Below are 22,522 nucleotides of genomic sequence, written 5' to 3' on the forward strand. Positions count from 1 at the left end.
ACAAAAAGAATAAAATACTTAGGAGTATATCTACCTAAAGAAATCAAAGACCTATATATAGAAAACTATAAAACACTGATGAAAGAAATCAAAGAGGACACAAATAGATGGAGAAATATACCGTGTTCATGGATTGGAAGAATCAATATTGTGAAAATGACTATACTACCCAAAGCAATCCATAGATTCAATGCAATCCCTACCACCAACAGTATTTTTCACAGAACTAGAACAAATAATTTCACAATTTGTATGGAAATACAAAAAACCTCGAATAGCCAAAGCAATCTTGAGAAAGAAGAATGGAACTGGAGGAATCAACCTGCCTGACTTCAGGCTCTACTACAAAGCCACAGTCATCAAGACAGTATGGTACTGGCATAAAGACAGAAATATAGATCAGTGGAACAAAATAGAAAGCCCAGAGATAAATCCACATACCTATGGACACCTTATCTTTGACAGAGGAAGCAAGACTATACAATGGAAAAAAGACAACCTCTTTAACAAGTGGTGCTGGGAAAACTGGTCAACCACTTGTAAAAGAATGAAACTAGAACACTTTCTAACACCATACACAAAAATAAACTCAAAATGGATTAAAGATATAAATGTAAGACCAGAAACTATAAAACTCCTAGAGGAGAACATAGGCAAAACACTCTCCGACATAAATCACAGCAGGATCCTCTATGACCCACCTCCCAGAATATTGGAAATAAAAGCAAAACTAAACAAATGGGACCTAATGAAACTTAAAAGCTTTTGCACAACAAAGGATACTATAAGCAAGGTGAAAAGACAGCCTTCAGAATGGGAGAAAATAACAGCAAATGAAGCAACAGACAAAGGATTAATCTCAAAAATATACAAGCAACTCCTGCAGCTCAATTCCAGAAAAATAAATGACCCAATCAAAACACGGGCCAAAAAACTAAACAGACATCTCTCCAAAGAAGACATACAGATGGCTAACAAACACATGAAAAGATGCTCAACATCACTCATTATCAGAGAAATGCAAATCAAAACCACAGCGAGGTACCGTTACACGCCAGTCAGGATGGCTGCTATCCAAAAGTCTATAAGCAATAAATGCTGGAGAGGGTGTGGAGAAAAGGGAAGCCTCTTGCACTGTTGGTGGGAATGCGAACTAGCACAGCCACTATGGAGAACAGTGTGGAGATTCCTTAAAAAACTGAAAATAGAACTGCCATATGACCCAGCAATCCCACTCCTGGGCATACACATCAAGGAAACTAGATCTGAAAGAGACACATGTACCCCAATGTTCATTGCAGCACTGTTTACAATAGTCAGGACATGGAAGCAACCTAGATGCCCATCAGCAGACAAATGGATAAAGAAGCTATGGTACATATACACAATGGAATATTACTCAGCCATTAAAAAGAATTCATTTGAATCAGTTCTAATGAGATGGATGAAACTGGAGCCCATTATACAGAGTGAAGTAAGCCAGAAAGATAAAGACCAATACAGTATACTAACGTATATATATGGAATTTTAAAAGATGGTAATGATAACCCTATATGCAAAACAGAAAAAGAGACACAGATGTACAGAACAGACGTTTGGACTCTGTGGGAGAAGGCGAGGGTGGGATGTTCTGAGAGAATAGCATTGAAATAAGTATACTATCAAGGGTGAAACAGCTCACCAGCCCAGGTTGGATGCATGAGACAAGTGCTCAGGGCTGGTGCACTGGGAAGATCCAGAGGGATGGGATGGGGAGGGAGGCGGGAGGGGGGATTGGGATGGGGAACACATGTAAATTCATGGCTGATTCAGGTCAATGTACGCAAAAACCACTACAATATTGTAAAGTAATTAGCCTCCAACTAATAAAACTAAATGAAAAAAAAATAAATAAGAAACAAAAAAATAAAAATAAAAAAATAAAAGAGGCCATTGAGGAAAGATGCTTCCTTGGAAAATGAGCTGTATGGAGACTCAATTTTATACTACAATTTAAATCCATAAAATGCCTTTAAATAACTCACAGTTCACGGAACTATACAGACAAAGGGATGTAGAGGCATTTTGGAAGTTGACATTTTCCCACCAAACCACAAGTGTGGAAGATATATCTTTCCCAGTGCCTGTGTGGATGTTATTGACAGTTTTCTTTGCTCTGCTTCACCCCTTCAGTTCCCATGGAGTTCATAATTTTGGTCTGTTTTATCAGGTTATCTTGGCTTTCCTGGTGGCTCAGATGGTAAAGAATCTCCCTATAATGCAAAAGACCTAGGTTCAATCCCTGGGTGGGGAAGATCCCCTGGAGGAGGACATGGCAACTCACTCTAGTATTCTTGCCTGGAAAATCCCATGAACAGAGGAGCCTGGTGGGGGTCACACAGGGTCGGACACGACTAAGGTGACAGCAGATACACATCAGGTCCTCTCAGCTTGCTCCATCTTCTGGCATCTGTACACTCTGATTCTGCTGAACTGGCTTCTAAATCATTATGACTGTCCTGACCCTTAATGTTGAGTATCCTCTGAAAATCCACATGTTGAAGCCCTAACTTCCAGTACTCCAGAATGTGATTTTGCGGAGACAGTCTTCACCAGGGTAATGACATTAAAATGAAAACATTAGGGTGGGCCAAAATTCAACATAACTAGTATTTTTATAAAAAGGGGAAATATGCACACAGAGACAAGCATAGGAGGAAGAGGATGTGAAGAAACACGGGGAGAAGATGTTTATCCACAGAACAATGAATAAGACCTAGAATAAGATCCTTCCTTCAGAGTAGAAAGAAACCCTAATGATAATATTGGGTTTCTAGCTTCCAGAACTCATAATTTCTAGCTTCCATAACTCCAGATAATAAATTTCTCTTGTTTACGGGACCCAGTCTGTGCTATATTGTTACAGAAGCCCTAGCAAACTAATATGCTTACCATTTAACAAAGAAATAGATCCCCATTTTTATACTTGGTTTGACTTATGACTTTGTTTCCTAAGATCCACTCACCTCCTCATCATGATAAATAGCCAAAAAAGCAAAATATCCTAAGATTTGTGTCCTATTTTTATCACTTAAATTGAATGACTCTTCTGATCCTTAGATTCCTTATATAAAAAGTAAGGATACTATCCCTGCCCTACTTATCTGTCTACATAGATAAAGCTCAGACAGGGTACCACATAGAGACTGTAAATCTCCACCCAAGTCTAAGACAGCCTGAGTCCTGCTCTTTATTCATAATAAGCTATTCCTCTTGCCTAATCATAACAGAACAGAAAGAGCTAGAGGGCTCTTTGAGAGGATCAAGCTCAGAAGTCTCCACTTTTAATAGAGGTCCAACCTCAGACTTTATTTGTGCTATTTCCAGTTCAAGAGGCAGGATGTGAGCAGATGAATACGGAACTGCTTTGTTCAGGAATGTGAGGTGATGCTTCAAGCTTTCACTATTCACTAATCTCCGGAGGGTTTAAAAGTAATTTCTCCGACAACATGTTGATTTTGTTAAGGTAATAAGTTATAGAAACTAAGACTTTTCAGAAATATATAAGGGAAGGAGAACTTTAGTTGCACATCAAACTGTGTTAACAAAATTTGAGTCTATTGAATGTGATTTTTCTTTTTCGGTTGTTCTGTGAAGTTTGTGGGATCTTAGTTGCCCAACCAGGAGCTGAACCTGGGCCTTGGGCAGTGAAAGTGTGGAGTCTTAATCACTGGACAGCCAGGGAATTCCCATTGTATGTGATTTTAAATTTGAAAAAATTAAATGTAGGATGCTAGCTGCTTTCCAACATATTTTGTATGTATCTTTGTCTGCTTTTAAAATGATTTTGTTGAAAAATGGTTGCTTCTATAATAATTAACATTTTATAAAATTAATTATAAAAATATAACTTACTCTCAAATAGTTTACATTTTAGTTGCATAAATTTTTATCTAGTCTCAAACTCTGCTCAAAAGAACTACATTTAAAAAAATGACTCTACCCTTTTCAGTTCTCTAGAATGCCTCCAGATGGCATTAAAACCCTTTCCTATTTTATATAGTAAAAAAATTAAAAATTAGTAATATTTTAACAATTTAAAACCAGTCACATTCATTATATCATTAGAAATCATGACAATAGAACCATTTATAACTTTTAGGATAATATCTTAAGAAAGACCAGCAAATAATCACAATCTTTATGAAATAAATAGTCATCCTATGCAAGCCAAAGACTCTTCCTAGACTGAGAAACACATCTTGGACAAATACACTCAATAATGTTATATCACAAGCTGTCATTTCTAATGGCTAGAAAGCACTTTAAATGCTTAGTAAGAAGAACACTGGTCCAAATATAAATATATTCACAAAACTGTCTTATAATAAGAAATCACATCTAACTCCTCAGAAATGATAAAAATAATGATTTTTAAGAAAAAAAAAACTGTGACTAATTCCTATTCAGCCAAAATAATTTGTTAGCTCATGAGTTATGTAAACTTTGGCACATAAATTTGGCATCAAATTAATCATCAAAACATTTTTCGACTGCTTGAGTATTGAGAGGAGAAAGATGAAATGTGGAATGAAGAACATGTTTAAAAAGAGCCCTTTCTTATCTTTTTACAACTGTGTTTGTTAACTCAGGAACATGAATAAACCCTTCATGGTCCAGAGATGTCTATAATTCTATGTTTCACATAATTCAGAGGTGAGGTTGCAAAGGGCGGGCTTTAAAATGACCCTGGTACTTCCCAGGTGTGTAGGACAATCTCCCAGTATGTGAGAAATGTTCTCCAATTATTTATGACAGTGATAGAAGTTGCTGAGCAAGTTCCAAAAGCTCTCCTCCCCTCCTCCACCCCATAATACTATCAAATCTCATTACATCTGTACATTATAAAGAGGAGCCTTGTGTTTTCAAGATTACTCTTACTGGGCTAAAGCATTAGAAAGACCTCAAAATGCAACTGCATCCAAAAGCATTTAAGCAGGCATTATCATGAGAAAGAGAACCACAGACTTCCTTCCATTATTATTATTACTATAACAAGATATTTGCGCTATTTTGTATTATAAGCGTATTTTTTTTAAAGACCTTGGGATAGAAACAGGAAAGAGACTTACGATGTATTCGATGTGCCATTGTCTGGACTCTCTGGCTCGGCATCACCTTTCTCTTAAAAAAGGAAGCAGAAAAAAAAATACCAACATATGAGTGTTACAGCCTTTAAGATTTAAGAGAGATTCAATATTAACAATCATTCAAAATGTGCAGCAGTAGGCTTTAAAAACATCTTTTTATTGTCCAAGAACTGGATTTGCAAAATAGTTTCTTCTCTGTAATACAATTGCCTGGGCATGGACCTATGAATAGGTGCGAAGGAGCTGTTTGCAAACAACCAGGGCTCAGAGTGGAGACCCTGCCAAGAGATGAATCTCTTACAGATGCAACCTGTTTTCTTCCCCTTCATTTTATAGAAAATCTCAGGAAATAAACCCCATTAGCATTCTAGATGCAAGGCACTTTGATCCTTTCTGCCATGTGCATGCTCAGTCACTTCAGTCATGTCCAACTCTTTGTGACCCTATGGCTCCTCTGTCCATGGGATTCTCCAGGCAAGAATACTGGAGTGGGTTGCAATGCCCTCCTCTGGGGGATCTTCCTAAACCAGGGATTAAACCTGAGCCTCTTATGTCTCCTGCATAGGCAGGCGGGTTCTTTACCACCAGCGCCACGTGGGATGGTGGCGTTTAGCTTGTGTTTAGCCCTAACACAAGCTCAACCAGGTGGGCACACCAGAGCTTGGACAAGAGGACTGTACACAACACTGAGGCTGCACCCCCACTTATGAGATCCCCAAGAATGACACTCCACAGACAGCCCTGGCAGCAGATTCTGGGGTCACCCTGTTAACGCAGAGTAAATCAGAAATCCTTCCTGACCATCTGAGAGGCCACTTAAGCCACATTTCTGCCATGTGTAGTCAAGGATTGAATGGGTCCATTTTTTGGAGTTTTAAAGGGCAAATTCCTCTTACAGTAGATATAATTCTTAGATCCTCAACCACTGATGGTTTGAAACTATACATCCTCATATTACAAGGTGCTTCTTTTTATTTCCTTGAGGCTAGGAGATAGAAGAAGGGCTTCCCAGGTGGCTCAGTGGAAAAGAATTCACCTGCCAAGCAGGTGACATGGATTCGATACTGGGGTTAAGCAGATCCCCTGGAGCAGAAAATGGCAACCCACTCCAGCATTCATGCCTGGTAAATTTCATGGACAGAGGAACCTGGCGGGCTATAGTCCACAGGGTCACAAAGAGTTGGACACAACTGAGCAACTAAACAACAACAGAGGAGATAGAAGGTCATGACTGCCATTGTGAGTTAGCTGTGGTTATGCACCGCTAATAGTAACAAACCCCAGACGAGATTATGAGTTCCAAGAGATGGGACTGAAGGTGGCAACTTGCTTTATTTTGCTATTTCAAGTCAGGCCTGGAGACCTCATAGAATCCCTCAGTCTATCATTAAGGACTTCAGGTTTATGCCCTGTACCAAGCCCCTTTTTGACACCTAGGCTCAGCAACGACCTCCTAAATCACATGATGAACACATTCCAAAGACACTGTTCAAGCTGAACGCAAAAGTAAACTTCTTTTTTCCTTACAGGAAAAGGAACAGTTGTGAGAGAAGGAAGACCGCTATATATGGTCCACGCATCTATCTCAGATGTGACTGCGCTAACGAGTGCCCACATAGTGCTTTGGAGCCTCCAGGAAGGGCAGCCACCTTGTAAAAATGCCACAACACCTGTATACCTGCCTCAACAGCAAACACTGGTCAGACAGAGCCCCAAACACAGGAAATCACAGTGAAGTAAAAGTAGAGGCAGCAAATTAATAAACTTTGAAGCTCATATTTCCGTATCATATTTTGTCTTCCAGGCCAGATCTGTTGTGAACTCATTGAGAGACAGGCAAGACCTTGTCAACTACTTTCATGCTAGAAAATAGCCTAATTTAGTAGCTTCCAGAATTACTTTCCAATAAGTAACCACAATTCCTGCCAGAATCCCCAAATACAGAGTTACAATAGCTGCATTAACTAAGACAGGTAGAAACAACTAGCTGCTGCTGTTGTTCAGTTGTGTCCGACTCTTTGCGACCCCCATAGACTGTGGCCCGCTAGACTCCTCTGTCCTTATTAAGATTGCTGGGTGAAACATCAACAACCTCAGATATGCAGATGATACCAGTTTAATGACAGAAAGTGAAGAGGAAATAAAGAGCCTCTGGATGAGGATAAAAGAGGAGAGTGAAAAAGCTGGCTTAAAACTCAACATGAAAAAGACAACTAGACGGAGGTTTAATTTTTCTTAAACACAGTGACTTTTCCCCCTTTCATTTGGAGAAACTGGTTATGTTTCCTGGTCTGCAGCCAGCAGAAGTCACCCCACATCTCATCATAATCAGGAACATGAACAGCAGGCAACAGTAAACATTTCTGAACAAATTATGTAAAAAAAAAATCAATATGCTATATGAAGACATTATTTGGATGTTTGAATAAATATGTTTTACCTTGATCAACAATGCTGCCAGATAACCCGTGGGCTGGGGGACAGAGGCCTTACTGCACCTGGGATCTGGGGGCTGCGGAGATCGGGGGCCGGATCAGCGCAGGCATAGAGCTGCAGCTGATTACCTCTGCTCTTAGCAGCACTTATGTTGTGGCAACGGGGAAAACAGAACAGTTTCTGGCAAACAGGAAGGATGCAACAGGGCCAAACGAGGCATTCGTGAACAGTCTGGGAGTGAATGTTCTCAGCTGATCATGAATTAACCTTTCTGGGGGAAAAGTAAGCTCAGGATAGGGTCAGGAATTAAAACTATGTCTGTTCATCAGAAAGAATGAAACACAAAATTCTCCCCCAATATCTGGAAATTTTAGGTGATGCAATTTCTGAAGTTAACTTGAAATGTCCTACAAGCCAGGAAGAATCATAGGCTCTTTACCAGGACCCAAGGGAAAAATGATGAATGTAAGCCAGAAAAAATGCTCAGGAAGAGACTTTTCAGTTGGGTGCTCAGGAGACGTTTCCTTGCCACCACCAAAGAGGACTACTGGGGGTTGTTCTGACTATTTCAGCTGATTTCACAATAGATTCCACATTGCTGTCCTTTGGAAGGGACCTGAATTGATCTTTTGAAGACACTAGGCATAAGAGATGGACTCAGGTGCATCACAGTCATCTTGATGAGGAAATATAATTACAGATAGGAAGAGAGAAAAAATGAGCCATAGAAGGAAAAATTATATACACACACACACATATATGTGTACATATTTATACTCACACATGTAAATAGGTATGTACATGTATATTTATATTATTTGTGTTTTTTTATTTTTAAATTTGTTTTTAACTTTTTATTTTATGTTGGAGTATAGTTGATTAACAATGTTGTGTTAGTTTCAGGTGTATAGCAAAGTGATTCAATTATACAGATACATGTAACTGAAGCTGAAACTCTGGCCACCTGATGTGAAGAGCTGACTCACTGGAAAAGATCTGGATGCTGGGAAAGATTGAGCGCAGGAAGAGAAGTGAGCAACAGACGAGACGGTTGGATGGCATCACCAACTCAATAGACATGAGTCTGAGCAAACCCGGGGAGACAGTGAAGAACAGGGACGCCTGGCGTGCTGCAGTCCGTGGCATGACAAAGAGTCGGACATGACTTAGCGACTGAGCAACATTGTTTTTCAGCTTCTTTTTCTGTTTAGGTTGTTACATAACGTCGAGTACAGAGTTCCCTGTGCTATACAGCAGGCTCTTGCCGGTTATCCATTTTCATCCATTTTCAATATAGCAATGTGTCCATGTTAATCTCACATGTGTTCTTTCAGCTTGTTGCTCTGTATTTGTCTTCCACAGGACCAAGCACATATTACACACTCAGTCTATGTCCGCTGTCTGATGACCTTTCATTACTCAGAATCCCACGCTATAGTGGGAAAGAGGGGAGTGGTGCACCTGCACGTTCCACTGAGGTGGATACAGACTTTGGCGTGTGAAAGTTTCGAATCTCCAATAGGCCACTTAAAAAGTTACAGAAGCTACATGTTTAATCCAATAAATGTACCAAGGGCTTAAATGGTGTGTACTCTGTCTGGGAAGACAGATAATATCTAATTTAACTGAAAATGACTGCACTGTTGGAGTGCTGCACTCTACATAAGTTGTACTGTGAAAAGGAAATCAAAATAGACCTGGGCTGCATTCTGCTTGGAAGGAAACTTATGCTACATTACAACATTTCTTCATAATAAAAGTAATCTGTGCTCATGGTAACAACCATTATGCTAAATAATATGCTTATTTTTAGATGAATCAACTTCAGAGACTACATAATAATTTCTAATATGAAAAATGAGAGAAGATATTTAATATACTTATATGACCACCTCCCTTCTTACAATTGTTGCCAGTTCTTTAACTATTTTTAATGTCTGTGCTGTGCTTAGTCACTCAGTTGTGTCCGACTTTTTGTGACCCCATGGACTGTAGTCCACCAGGCTCCTATGTCCATAGGGATTCTCGAGGAAAGAATACTGGAGTGGATTGCCATGACCTCCTCCAGGGGATCTTCCCAACCCAGGGATCAAACCCAGGTCTCCTGCATTGTTTTACCATCTGAGCCACCAGGGAAGCCCTTTTAATGTCTTCCAGGGAAGCCCTTTTAATGTCTAGTGGGTATTTTAACTTTAAGTAAATTTAATCTCCTATTTTTTGATTAATCAGCTTCTGACAGTACTTTTTCTTTTATACTATGTGAAGTGGAGAAGCTCCCCCCATTTATTCTTCCCTCCTGCTCTCCCCTCCCTCCATCACATCCTACTCTGCATAGCTACACCTTTCTTCCTGCATAGCTGAGGTTTAAAATATTTCTACTCTGTTCAGTATTATTGAGTTATCTCATTAATATCAATTTAATTAATAATTTTGGGAATTGACTATAGGCCAATGAGAAAAATTATATATGATCATGGAATTTACAATATTGTAACAATATAAATATTAGTGTCTAAGAAACAGTTAAAAGACTGGACCTGTGCAGAAGGACTGCCACTAAACTTGAATGAAGGCAAGGGTTCCCAGCATCTACGTCAAATGGATTCTCATTCTTATATCTCACTGTGGCATAGATTAATCTGTCTCAGACAAAGGCTATGCTTTTCCTAAAAAGAAGTTCAATAGAGCATGCATGTAATGTGTGTAAAAATGTGTGTGTGTGTATATATAGGCTTCCCAGGTGGTGCTAGTGGTAAAGAACAAACCTGCCAATGCAGGAGACACAAGAGATGGATCCCTGAGTTGGGAAGATCCCCTGGAGGAGGGCATAGCAACCTACTCCAGTATTCTTGCCTGGGAAATCCCATGGATAGAGGAGCCTGGTGGGCTACAGTCCATGGGGTTGCAAAGAGTCGGACACAGCTGAAGCGACTGAACACACACACACACATATATACACACACACAGTTTTTACAAAGTAAATTGAGTTAATTGAGTTAATTGTGAAAACACCTTGCAAGCCTAGAAATAGGACATTGACAAGAAATAACCCAGAATGCTCCTAGGCCTGCATCCTATTGAGTTCCAGTTAGCGAGTGGTGGAATCTTGCATTAATATTCCAATTTTTCTTGACAGTTTTGGCTGTCCTGTATTTATTTGTAAACAAAACAGTCTTCAGTTTTTCCTGATTTTAAATTTCACATGAATGGAATCATACTGCATGCACTCTTCTGGAACTTACTTCTGTCATTCAATAGTATGATTTTTAGATTCGGCCAACATGATGCACCTAGCTTTGGTTCATTCATCCTCACTGCTGTGCTGCATCCCTTTGTTCAGTTCAGTTCAGTCACTCAGTCGTGTCCGACTCTGCGATCCCATGAATCGCAGCACGCCGGGCTTCCCTGTCCATCACTAACTCCTGGAGCTTACTCAAACTCATGTCCATCGAGTTGGTGATGCCATTCAACCATCTCATCCTCTGTCATCCACTTCTCCTGCCTTCAGTCCTTCCCAGCATCAGGGTCTTTTCCAATGAGTCAGTTCTTCACATCAGGTGGCTAAAGTATTGGAGCTTCAGCTTCAGCGTCAGTCCTTCCAATGAACACCCAGGACTGATATCCTCTTTAGGATGGACTGGTTGGATCTCCTTGCAGTCCAAGGGACTCTCAAGAGTCTTCTCCAACGCCACAGTTCAAAAGCATCAATAAAAATCTGCTATTTTCCTTTATTTGACACTTCCTTTTGGTGTTTTACTTAAGAAATAGATCAGAAAGATATTCTCTATACCCTTTTGAAAGTGTATAATTTTACTCGTCACATTTAGGTCTTTTACAAATACCTGGAATAGTTTCTATATGTGATGTGAGGTAGGAGTTAACTTCCTTTTTCTCCCTGTAGATTACCAGTTATTTTGGTATCTTAATAGAAGCCCATTCTTTCTCCATTGATCTACATTGTTAGCTCTGACATGAATCTAGTTTTCATATATCTGTGGGTCTGTTTCCCCTATACTGTTTCACTGCTCAATTTGCCTATTATTATCTTCACTACTTAGTTTTGTTGTTGTTAAGTCACCAAGTCGTGTCCTACTCTTTGCAACCCCATGGACTGCAGCACACCAGGCCTCCCTTAGCTAAAACATTCATTCATTCATAATATTGGTAACACAAGCCTTCAGCCTCGCTCTTCTTCAAAAGAGTATGAGCTATGTATTTTTGGCCCTTTGTAATATCGAATAAATGTGAGAATCAACCTTGTCAGTTTCCACATACAGAAAAATGAAGTTATAATTTCATTGTCTCCTGGTTCCCACAGCTGCTGTCAAAAGTTAACTGGAAGTTTAACTGTTGCTTCCTTATTAAATGGTATTTTAAGAATTTTTCTTTATTTATGTGGTTTGCAGTTAACTACTATGTGTCTAGTGTGGACTTATTTTTCTTTATCCTGCTTAATATTCATTGGATTTCTTGAATCTGCAAGGTACAGTCTTTCACTTGTGGAAAAATTTCAGCCATCATCTCCTTTAACATTCCCTCTCTTTCCTTATCTTTTTCTGGAATTCTAGTTAAGTATATGTTAGACCTTCTTGCTTTATATCCCAGGTCTTTAAACTTCCTTTCTTGACTGCACTCTAGGTAATTTCTTAAGTTCAATTTCCCGATTCATTACTTTTTCTTCACCTATATCTAAACAAAAGTTAAACCTAACCAAAGAAATTTTAATTTCTGTAGAGGTTTTGATTAGTATACTTTCAAATACTTTTGCTACCATATTTTCAATTTTCTCATTTTTGAAAATTAACGTAAACATTCTTATTTTATGTTCTGGGCTTGGTAATTCAAGTATCTGAAGTCCTTGGAGGTTTCTTTAATTCTTGGCTGTCTATTGTTTTTCTTTGCTTTTGTTCAAGGTCTCTTGTTTTCTTGCATGTAAATATTTTTGATAAATAAGCTCTCATTTCCCTAGGGATTCTCATTCTATTATTATTTGTTCTTCTCTATTTTCTTTGTTTTCTTTTTGAGGTATATTCTAAATAGCCAGGTTTGATCTTTCCATTATGACTAATCTTTATGTACCTTAATTTCCTTTCATATTTTTCATCTGTCTTTTGCTTTATATTCAGAAAAAAATGTTATCAACCTTATATTTTAGACCTCAGCTATTATCTATCATTTCTATTAAATTTAAAAATTTTGTCAACTTTATCTTTGATTCTCAAGTACTCATTTGTTCTATAACTGCTTCTTTTTCATATCAATCTGTTCTTTTTATTTGATGCAAATAATTTCAATTGCTTCTAAAGACTGCAGTCACATTTGAAATTTTTTTCTTCTGTTTCTTGAATTAAGTAGATTTCCTCTGGGTCAGTGTTTTTCTTTGTTGCTCATGGCTATGTATTCACCTCTTTGAATGTGATTTCAAACTGGTTAAAAAGGTACTGGTGTGGATTGTCTGTATGAGTATATTGATCCATTTTGCTAACATATGTCTCCCTTGTAGGGAGGGGCTGATTTACAGCTTTTTCTAAATGGACAGAGAATGTTAATTAGAGTTCAAGAGAGAACTCTCAAGACAAGCTGGGCGGCCTGACTGTCCTCTGAACCCCTAGCAAAAATAGGAAGTAGTTTATTCTGGGTGTACAGCATTTTGGTTTATTTCCCTCTTGAGAAAAACTTACTTTTCTTCCACCAACCTTAGATGTTGGAGAACTCTTGAGAGTCCCTTGGACTGCAAGGAGATCCAACCAGTCAATCCTAAAGGAAATCAGTCCTGAATACTCATTGGAAGGACTGATGCTGAAGCTGAAACTCCAATACTTTGGCCACCTGATGCAAAGAACTGACTCACTGGAAAAGACCCTGATGCTGGGAAAGATTGAAGGCGGGAGGAGAAGGGGATGAGAGGATTAGATGGTTGGATGACATCACCAACTTGATGGACATGAGTTTGAGCAAGCTCCAAGAGTTGGTGATGGACAGGGAAGCCTGGCGTGCTGCAGTCCATGGGGTCACAAAGAGTCAGACATGACTGAGTGACTGAACTGAACTGAACTAAACTATGGATGTCTATTTTTAAGGTTTGGTATTATCTCAGAATCTACTCTGCTTCTCTCTTAGATGCATGCATGTGAGTGTGCTTAGTCACTCAGTCGTGATAGACTTTTTGTGACCCTACGGACTGGAGCCTGCCAGACTACTCTGTCCATGGGATTCTCCAGGGAAGAATACTGGGGTGGCTTGCCATGCCCTCCTCCAGGGGATCTTCCTAACCCAGGGATCAAACCCAGGTCTCCTGCATTGCAGGCGGATTCTTTACTGTCTGAGCAGGCAGATTTTTTATTGTCTGAGCCACCAGGGAAGCCCAAGAATCCCTTCTCCAGGGGATCTTCCTGACCCAGGAGTTGAACCAGGGTCTCCTGCATTGCAGGCAGATTCTTTACCAGCTGAGCTACGAGGAAAGTCTCTCTCTCTTAGGTACCAGCTCCCAACTAGAAGTTCTAGATAACTGTTCACTTTCTTGGCAAATGTTACTTTTTTTTTTTTGTACTTTGGTGTCTGGGGGAGGAAAACCAGACTGACAGCTCCCTATGAAAACCTGCCAAGATGGGAGTGGAGGAGAAAAGGGTGGAAGAACAGGCACGTACCCATCACGGTCTACAGTCCACACTTCTTTGTTGGTGTTGAGAGGGAATTGAGTTTCTCCTGAAGTGAGCTCCTACGGACATTCCCATCACCACTATGGCTTGTTCCTGTTTGTTTCATTATTTTCCTTTTTCTGAGCCATCACCTTCCCTGCCCAGGATTATCTAACAGCACAGTCCCATCCAATCTCCATTTTCCAGAAACTCAGCTGAATTTCTGGTTTGTTAATGAAATCCTTTCCTGTCCTCAGGGCTATTATGGATTTCCTTCCTTCACTACTGCTTTTGGTTATTTCAATGCAGATTCAGAAGGGAGGGGAAGAAGTGCTTATGCTCAGTCTGACACACGAACGGGACATTCTCACACCTTTAAGAAACTATGAACATGCATCTCCTATTTTAATGTTTAAGTTTCTCAATACTCAATAAGCTGCCGTTTTATAATATTAAATTAATTGGTAATCAGCAAGCTTGCTAAAGCAGCTCTCTTTTAAAAGATTTGGATTAAAAAATAATTTTGTTTAATTTTTACACTCTTTTCTCTTAGTATCTATGTAACATAGTTTTCTAATTTCAAAAATAAAAAAAGCACTGACCTAGAGTGGGGAAGATCAGTCCATCAAGACACATTTTGTTTCTCTGAAATTCAGTGTTTTCCTATTTTCTACATACTTAGTGGAGTCATGATTCCCCAAACTGTAATTATTTCAAACCAAATGCAAGAAACAGCACAGGAAATGCTGGTAGGACCAGCTCTGAAAAGTTTCCAGTGTGCTATAATCCACAGAGGACACTCTGATTTTTATTTTTTTCCATTATGATTTCTTACAGGATTTTGAATATAGTTCCCTTGGCTATCCAGTAGGATCTGTTGTTTGTCTATTTTACATACATAATAGTATCTGCTAGCCCCAAACTTCTAATTTGTTTCCCCCACTTTCCGCTCTGGTAACCATAAGTTTGTTTTCTATCTCTGTAACTGTGGTTCTGTTTTGTAAATAGGTTCATTTGTGTCATATTTTATATTCTATCCATAGGTGACATCATGATATTGCTCCTCTGTCTGACTTACTTCACTTAGCACGATAAACCCTAGGTTCACCCACGTAGCTGCAAATGGCATTATTTCATTCTTTTTTTTTTTTTTTTTTGCTGCATAGCATTCCATTTTGTGTGTGTGTGTGTATGCACACACTTGTATACATATACATACCACATCATTGATTTTTAAATAATATTATCTTTTTTTTTTAATCGGGGAAGCTTTATTTGGAGAAAAAAAAACAAAAAACCCCTTACCCCTAGAAAAGAGAAAGTCAATGACAAATATCCTTAGATGATGAATTGCCAGAATGTGGTTTATGCCATATCATGCAGGTGCCACTCACAATTCCAAAGAAGGTAGGCGTGCTTACATAATCTCAATGGTAGGATCAGCAAGTGAATGTTACGCCGTGCCAAAAACCAGGCCAGATGTAAACAAGAATCTTGGACAGGAATTTAATCTCACACTGAAGGGATGGAAGCAACCTTTTTGGGGTCAAGGTTATGGGAGGGAAAGCCTATTGTCTTTGGGACAGAGATCCCTGAATTCGAATCCTGTCACTGTTTTTAAGCCATGTGACCATGGTCTAGGTATTAACTGCAGAATCTCATTTTCACCCTGTGCAGAATGGGAATGCAATGCCTACTTCATACAGCTATTGTCAGGATTAAATGAAAGGCAAACATAAAGAAGCGACTAAACACAGAAGGGACTGAACAGCTATTTCCTTTGTTCTTCTTTATGTCAAAGACTCCAAGCTGAGGGGAAGTACATTTATTCTATTATATCTATTGCCTGCTCCCTTTACCCTGAACTGTTTAAGTTGAAATGGAAAGAAATGGTGAGGAAAGCAAAGGCAATTCTGTATGCTCGCGTCTTCATATGATGCCGATGCCTGCACACCTCACGAACTTAACCACGCATCTCCTGATTCCTTTCCTTACTATTACATTTATTAATTTCTATAGATTTCAAGTCCCTTAGAATTTCACCTATTCCCTGGTGCTTGTGCTCACAGCACATTCCAACAGAGGGTGGGATAATTAATGAGATTGCCTATGCACCATTATGCCACCATCCCCCTCCCCTGACCTTCCTCTAGCTGTGCATTAAAAGTCTAGGGCTTCCTAATGCATTTGTTCCGATGTCTTTCCTCCATAATCTTTCTGCCCTCACAGACGCTCAGTGAGTGAGCCCCAGACACATCTACTGGCTCAGAGTGATTTTCACGTTCAAACATAGCTTTGAAATTTGCAAGCAATGCTCTTTAGCCAACTGGCTGGTCAACAGACTAACAAAGCACAGTCTCTGTGGGTGTGATTACACGACATGGATGGGGTGGCTTATGCATTTTTAATGCTCAAGAAAACATTAATACCAATTAGCCCTGCTGAAGAAGAGAATTAAAACAATACTTCATGGAATGATATTCTCTGTTTGGTGATGAAACCCCAGTGTTTTATTAGACACTGGGTTCAACAACGAAATTCCTTCCAGGACACTTTAGTTTGTTTCTCCCTAGAAGAGGGCATGGTTTCTTCGTGGATTCTAAGAACATTTATCATGAGATCTTCTGATTGTTCTCTTTGCCCACCTATTTTCTTTTAACTTAGGTAACTCATTAGTTGCCTTTAAAAATATTTTCCCCTCATACACACTAGAGGCCAACTGTAAGAAAGGATGGTATTCCTTCCTCCTAGGGCTACTTCGAAATTCATCATTTTATATTTTGACCCTAAGTAAAAAGTGTTAGTTGCTCAGTTGTTTCCGACTGTTTGCAACCCCATGGACTGTAGCCCACCAGGCTCCTCTGCCCATGGAATTCTCCAGGCAAGAATACTGGAGTAGGCTGCCATTCCCTTCTCCAAGGGATGTTCCTGACCCAGGGATCGAACCCGGGTCTCTTGTATTGCAGGCAGCTTCTTTACTGCCTGAGCCACCAGGGAAGTCCATATTTTGGCCCTGCTGCCCTTGAATAAAGATAGAACATTCAAGGTCACGATGTACCTTATCCGTGTGGGCAGCACTTTAACAATGACCCTCATATCCCCACTTGATTTTGTCCTAGTGAAGTTCATTTAACCCTATTGTATATTGCATGCACGCCCACTCTTCACCCACTCCCACCCCCACATATGAAGCTACAGAGAGAAGCATTTCTTACTTGGATTATTGTGTCCAGAGGAGGCAAGCTGAGAGTCCTAAAATAAAACAAGAATTATCAATTAATTTTCTTATTTTTTTTATTAGACTTTGTTCTTCATTTCACTAACATTTTAATATTGATTATGTATTGAAACAATACTCTTTTGTTTATATGAGATTACAAAAATTACATGAGAAAATTATTTTTACATCTTTATTCTTACAGTTTCAATGTGGCTACTATGAAATAAAAAATTATATGTGTTTATATTATATATCTGTTGGACAGCACTGCTTTTGAGGAATAACAGAATGACTGGATATCTAATGGAAAAAAATAACTCTGACCTTTATATGAATTAATCTTAAAATCACTCTAATCAAATCATAGATCCATGTGTAAATACCCAAACTATAAGAGGTCGAGAAAAGTAATCTTTTTATTTTGACTTTCAAAGTGAGATATATTATTGGTCGTTCAGAACCTAATCACTGATCATAATCGCTATCAGCTACCATAATGAAAAACATTTACATGTTCCTTAAGCAGTTCCGGTATACAGCTCATAATCACGTCTATGTTGTATTGTGGACTTGTTTTGTTCACTGAAGTGAAATTCCTATCACAAAAAATTAAGCACGTTAAGCTGAACAGTTCAGTGGCATTGCGTACAGTCACCATGTATTAAACCACCACTTCTAATTGCAAAACATTTCTATCATTGCAAAGTCAAATTCCTTACCCACTCACCACTTTCCCCATTTCCCCTCTCCTCAGTACCTGGTACCCAGCAGTCTACATCCTGTCTTTATGACTTCTTCTGTTCTGGGCATTTCACATTAATAGAATGATACAATATGTCACATTTTTTGTCTTGCTTCTTTCATTTAGCATAATGTTTCAGAAGTTCACCCATGTCATAGCATATGTCAATGTTTCATTCCTTTTTATGGCTGAATAATACCCCATTATATACGTATACACACACACACACAACAATTTGTCTATCCATTCGTCTGTTAATGGACACGTGGGCAGCTCCCACCTTTTGACTATTGTGAGTAGTGCTGCTAAAAACACATATGCACATGTACTTGTTGAATCCTTCTTTTTCAATCCTTCGAGTATACATCTAGGAGTCATTGCAGGGTCACATGCTAATTCTACATTAAACTCTCTGAGCAACCACAGTGGCTGAAACATTTTGAGTTTCTACCAGCAATGTATGAATTTCAATTTCTCCACATCCTCATCAAAGCTTGCTATTTTCTTTTAATTAAAAAAACTTATTATAGGCATTTAAGTGGGTATGTAGTAGTTTCTCATTGTGGTTCTGACTTGAATTTCCCTAATGACAATGATGCTGAACATCTTTTCATATGCTTTTTGGCCATTTGTATACTTCTTTGGAGAAATGTGTATTCAAATACTTTGTCCATTTTCTTGTTTTCAAGAGTATCAAAATTATCTTTATTTTTTCATTGAAGTATAGTTGATTTACAATATTGTATTAGTTTCTGGTGCACAGAAAAATGATACAGTTATATATATATATATATATATACACACACATATTCTTTTTTATATTACATTGTCCATTTTTTAATTGGGTTGTTTGCCTTTTTGTTGTTGACTTAAAAGAGTACTTCATATATTCTGGATACCAAGACTCTTATTAGATAAGTGATATGCAAATATTTCCTATTCTTCTGTCAGTTGTCTTTTCACTTTATTGATGATGTCCTTTAACACACAAAACTTTTTAATTTTGATGAAGTCCAATTTATCTATTTTTTTCTTTTGTTGCCCATGCTTTTGGGGTCGGCTCTGAGACTCCACTGTTAAATCCAAGGTTGGAAATATTAATCTCTATGCTTCCTCTGTGAGGTTTATGGTTCTAGTCCTTACACCGGGGATCTACTGTATTAGTGGCTTTTAATCTAACCCCCTTTCTGCGGATGAGGCTGGCCACCACCCTCGGGGACGTCCCCCTGCACAGCCGCTGCTGGTTTCACACCGGTGGACAGGAGATGATCGCAGCTCTCCACATGCCTACAACGGCAGAACGCCAGTGCTATGCAGGGTCTGATCTCAGTTACTGATCAGGTAAGCGGTGAGTGAACCTGGTTTTATTTCCACTAAAGTGAAATGCTAAATTCTGTTTTGGGAATTCACACCCTCTTTCCTGGCAAAGGGCTTCCCGGGTGGCTCAGTGGTAAAGAATCTGCTTGCCAGTGCAGGAGACTCAGGTTCAATTCCTGGGTTGGGAAGATTCCCTGGGGGAGGAAATGGCAACCCATTCCAGTACTCCTGCTTGGGAAATCCCAGGAACAGAGGAGCCTGGTGGGCTATAGTCCACGGGGTAGCAAAGAGTTGGACACGACCGAGAGACTGAGTACCTCCCTTGCAAGATTCCTATTTAATATGAATTATAAAAGGGAGTTATAAAACAATGCATTGAGATGGTAGGAATGTAAAAAACCCATAAAGTCCAGTGAAACTCATTTACAATTTTAGTGTGTAGGACAAAAATCCAATGAAATGAAGTTAACTTCTTTTTTACGGCTTTTTTATTATTTTAAACAGCAGTGAACATTCTATTTATTCTTTTTTATTATTTTAATTTTACTCAGATTGGTAGGTGGGGGTTGGGTAAGAAATTTGGATTTCCACTCTATTAAGCAGACTGAGTCATACAGAGATGCCTTTAATGTTAATGTTGATAGAAATGAGCTATTCACCTGAAGAAAAATAACAAGCTCAACTCTCAACCCAAGCTTCAGCTTTTGGAAACAGTGTATTAAGATAAAACATGGTTCCTGAGATGATGGGCTAAAATGTAATCCTCAGAAATGATTTTGGCCAATTTGAATAGGTTGCTGTTACAAAGAGGACATCCACAGTTAACTTCCCCAAATGGACTGGGATATTTCTCACTCCTTCTAACTAATGTAGAGTTTACATGTGAACATGAATTAGTGTGAGCTCTTATACGTGAAAAATTCTTTGAGTCTCATGTAGTTGAGTCCCTTGAGCCACCTGCAGATTTTGGCATTTTGGAGATGTCTTGTACCAGAGTGGTGAAGACTCATTTACTGTCAGATGAAGAAGAATGGTAACTGAGATAGTTTTCAACATTATGGCCATTCTTGGGGGAAAAAAAACCAAAAAACAGTACAAATTTTTGTGAAATTGCTTGCTGATGTTATTGGGACATAGATCATTTTATAGCTTGATGCATTGCAGACATCCACAAACCCAGATGATGACTACTGATCACAGGCTCTTGAGACCTGAAAATGAGCTTACAGACAACCTGAATGGTAATTACACACTGCAAGAACATGTGTTTCATAACCAGTAAATTTCAAAATTTAATGAACACATCTCTGTCATTAATGATGATAATTTCCGTTTTGGATGGGGGAGTAAAAGAGGCAGAAAATGGTTAACATCATTGGTTTAAAAAAAAAAATCACCATCGAAATCTGCTGTCTGGAGAGAAAGACTTTTGGAGAGACACAATAAAGACTCTGCCCCTAATGTGTCATCTCACATCTCCAGCTGACATCCTCTGGATGGTGCACTGACCACAAATGGAGCCCGTGTGCCTAGACTGGACCACTCTGTGGGTACAGATGATGCCCCATTATCCTTCTTACTGATCTGGAGAGTGCATCACTTGTCTGCTGGTGGAAGGTATAATGAGGCTCCTCCCAAGTTTAGGTCACAGGGCCCTGGCTGCATTCTCAGTTCTCTGCTGCCAACGACAGGGCCCATGGTTGCTGCCTCTTGAAGCAGTACTTCCCTGCCCAGCCGGCTGCAAGACTGGCGGGTGGAAGCATGGGCAGAGGGCACAGAATATGCAGATCCTTTACCCCTCACTGAGCCAGAGCCTGGCTGGGCTCGGAGGGAAACCAGCTCCAGACACTGAAGTCCTCTCCATTTTCGTGTCTCCTGCTGCCCAAGTCAGACACTCAGACGCGCTTACAGCTACAGCTTCCGTCTCAGAGGCTGCTTCTCTCTCTGTGAACACCATCCCTGGGGAGCTGCCTGGACAGTGGCTGGCCCCATCTGGGCACTGTCATTTCAGCCTCCTCTGGGAGCATTCCACCAGACCTGCAAGGCTCTCTGTCAGGCCCTCAGGGGCTACAGAAGTGAGGGTGTAAAGCCCCTGCCTTCCCCGCCTGGGAGCCCAGTGAGTGGAGGAGATGCCCAGGGAGCAGAGGAGATGATGTGTATACAAGTTCTGATAACCCAGGGCAGAAAGGCACGTCATGACTGCTGTGTGGGAGTGCTTTGAGTTTTTAGAGCCCGTCCTCATTCTTGGGTGTACGTCCTGTCATCTTCTGTTTTCTGCCCGGAAACTTCATTCTCCCCTCAAGGCTCAGAACAAAGGAGCTCAAGGGTATCTGTTCTTTGAAATACTCCTGAATCTCAGAAGGACTTATTTGCTTTATGTTTTCACTACACAGTGTCAAACTTCCATTATAAGAATTGTCTTTTTGACTATGACTCCTGTTTTAAAAATAAAGCTTTATCAAGGTATAAATGATATAACATAAACTGTACATATTTAAGGTATTCAATTAGATAATAACTATATAATAAAAGAATGTTACTATTATTATCTTGACCCAAGGATGGCTCCATCTTATTAAATAGCATTTGCTATTTAAACAACAGCAGTTTCCTAAAGGAAATCAAACCTGAATATTCACTGGAAGGACTGAAGCTGAAGCTTCAATACTTTGTCCACCTAATGCAAAGAGCTGATTCATTGGAAAAGACTGAGGGAAGGAGAATGGGGCAACAGAGGATGAGATGATTGGATGGCATCACCAACTCAGTGGACATGAGTTTGAGCAACTTCCGGGAGATGGTGAAGGGCAGGGAAGCCTGGTGTGCTGCAGTTCATGGGGTCACAAAGAGTTGGACATGGCTGAGCGACTGAACAACAACAACGAAAGGAACATTAAAGAAAATTCAGGAAAACAGGAAAGTATAAGAAAAAGTTTCCTGTATTCCTATAACAGGACATTTCTGAGGTTACTCTGGTGCTTTTAGTTTTCCACATTCATTCATGAAGCATATGTCACTCTGACGGTCATGTGCACAGAG

The 22,522-nt window shown here is 39.5% G+C and overlaps 1 protein-coding gene across 4 annotated transcripts in view; it reads right to left on the reverse strand.

The window, feature by feature from the left end:
- The window catches only part of AFF3 (AF4/FMR2 family member 3), a 208,538-nt gene that overhangs the window by 180,355 nt on the left and 5,661 nt on the right, over positions 1–22,522 (reverse strand). For all 4 annotated transcript variants that reach the window (XM_043467932.1, XM_043467931.1, XM_043467930.1 and 1 more), the window contains exons 2-3: positions 17,420–17,456; positions 5,113–5,164 (exon numbers count right to left, since the gene is read on the reverse strand). In XM_043467932.1, the coding sequence (XP_043323867.1) occupies positions 5,113–5,164; positions 17,420–17,456 (89 nt within the window). The remainder of the gene's footprint in view (positions 1–5,112; positions 5,165–17,419; positions 17,457–22,522) is intronic.

This window comes from Cervus canadensis, chromosome 5, assembly GCF_019320065.1.
Source record: "Cervus canadensis isolate Bull #8, Minnesota chromosome 5, ASM1932006v1, whole genome shotgun sequence".
In the NCBI taxonomy this organism is placed as follows: Eukaryota; Metazoa; Chordata; class Mammalia; order Artiodactyla; family Cervidae; genus Cervus; species Cervus canadensis.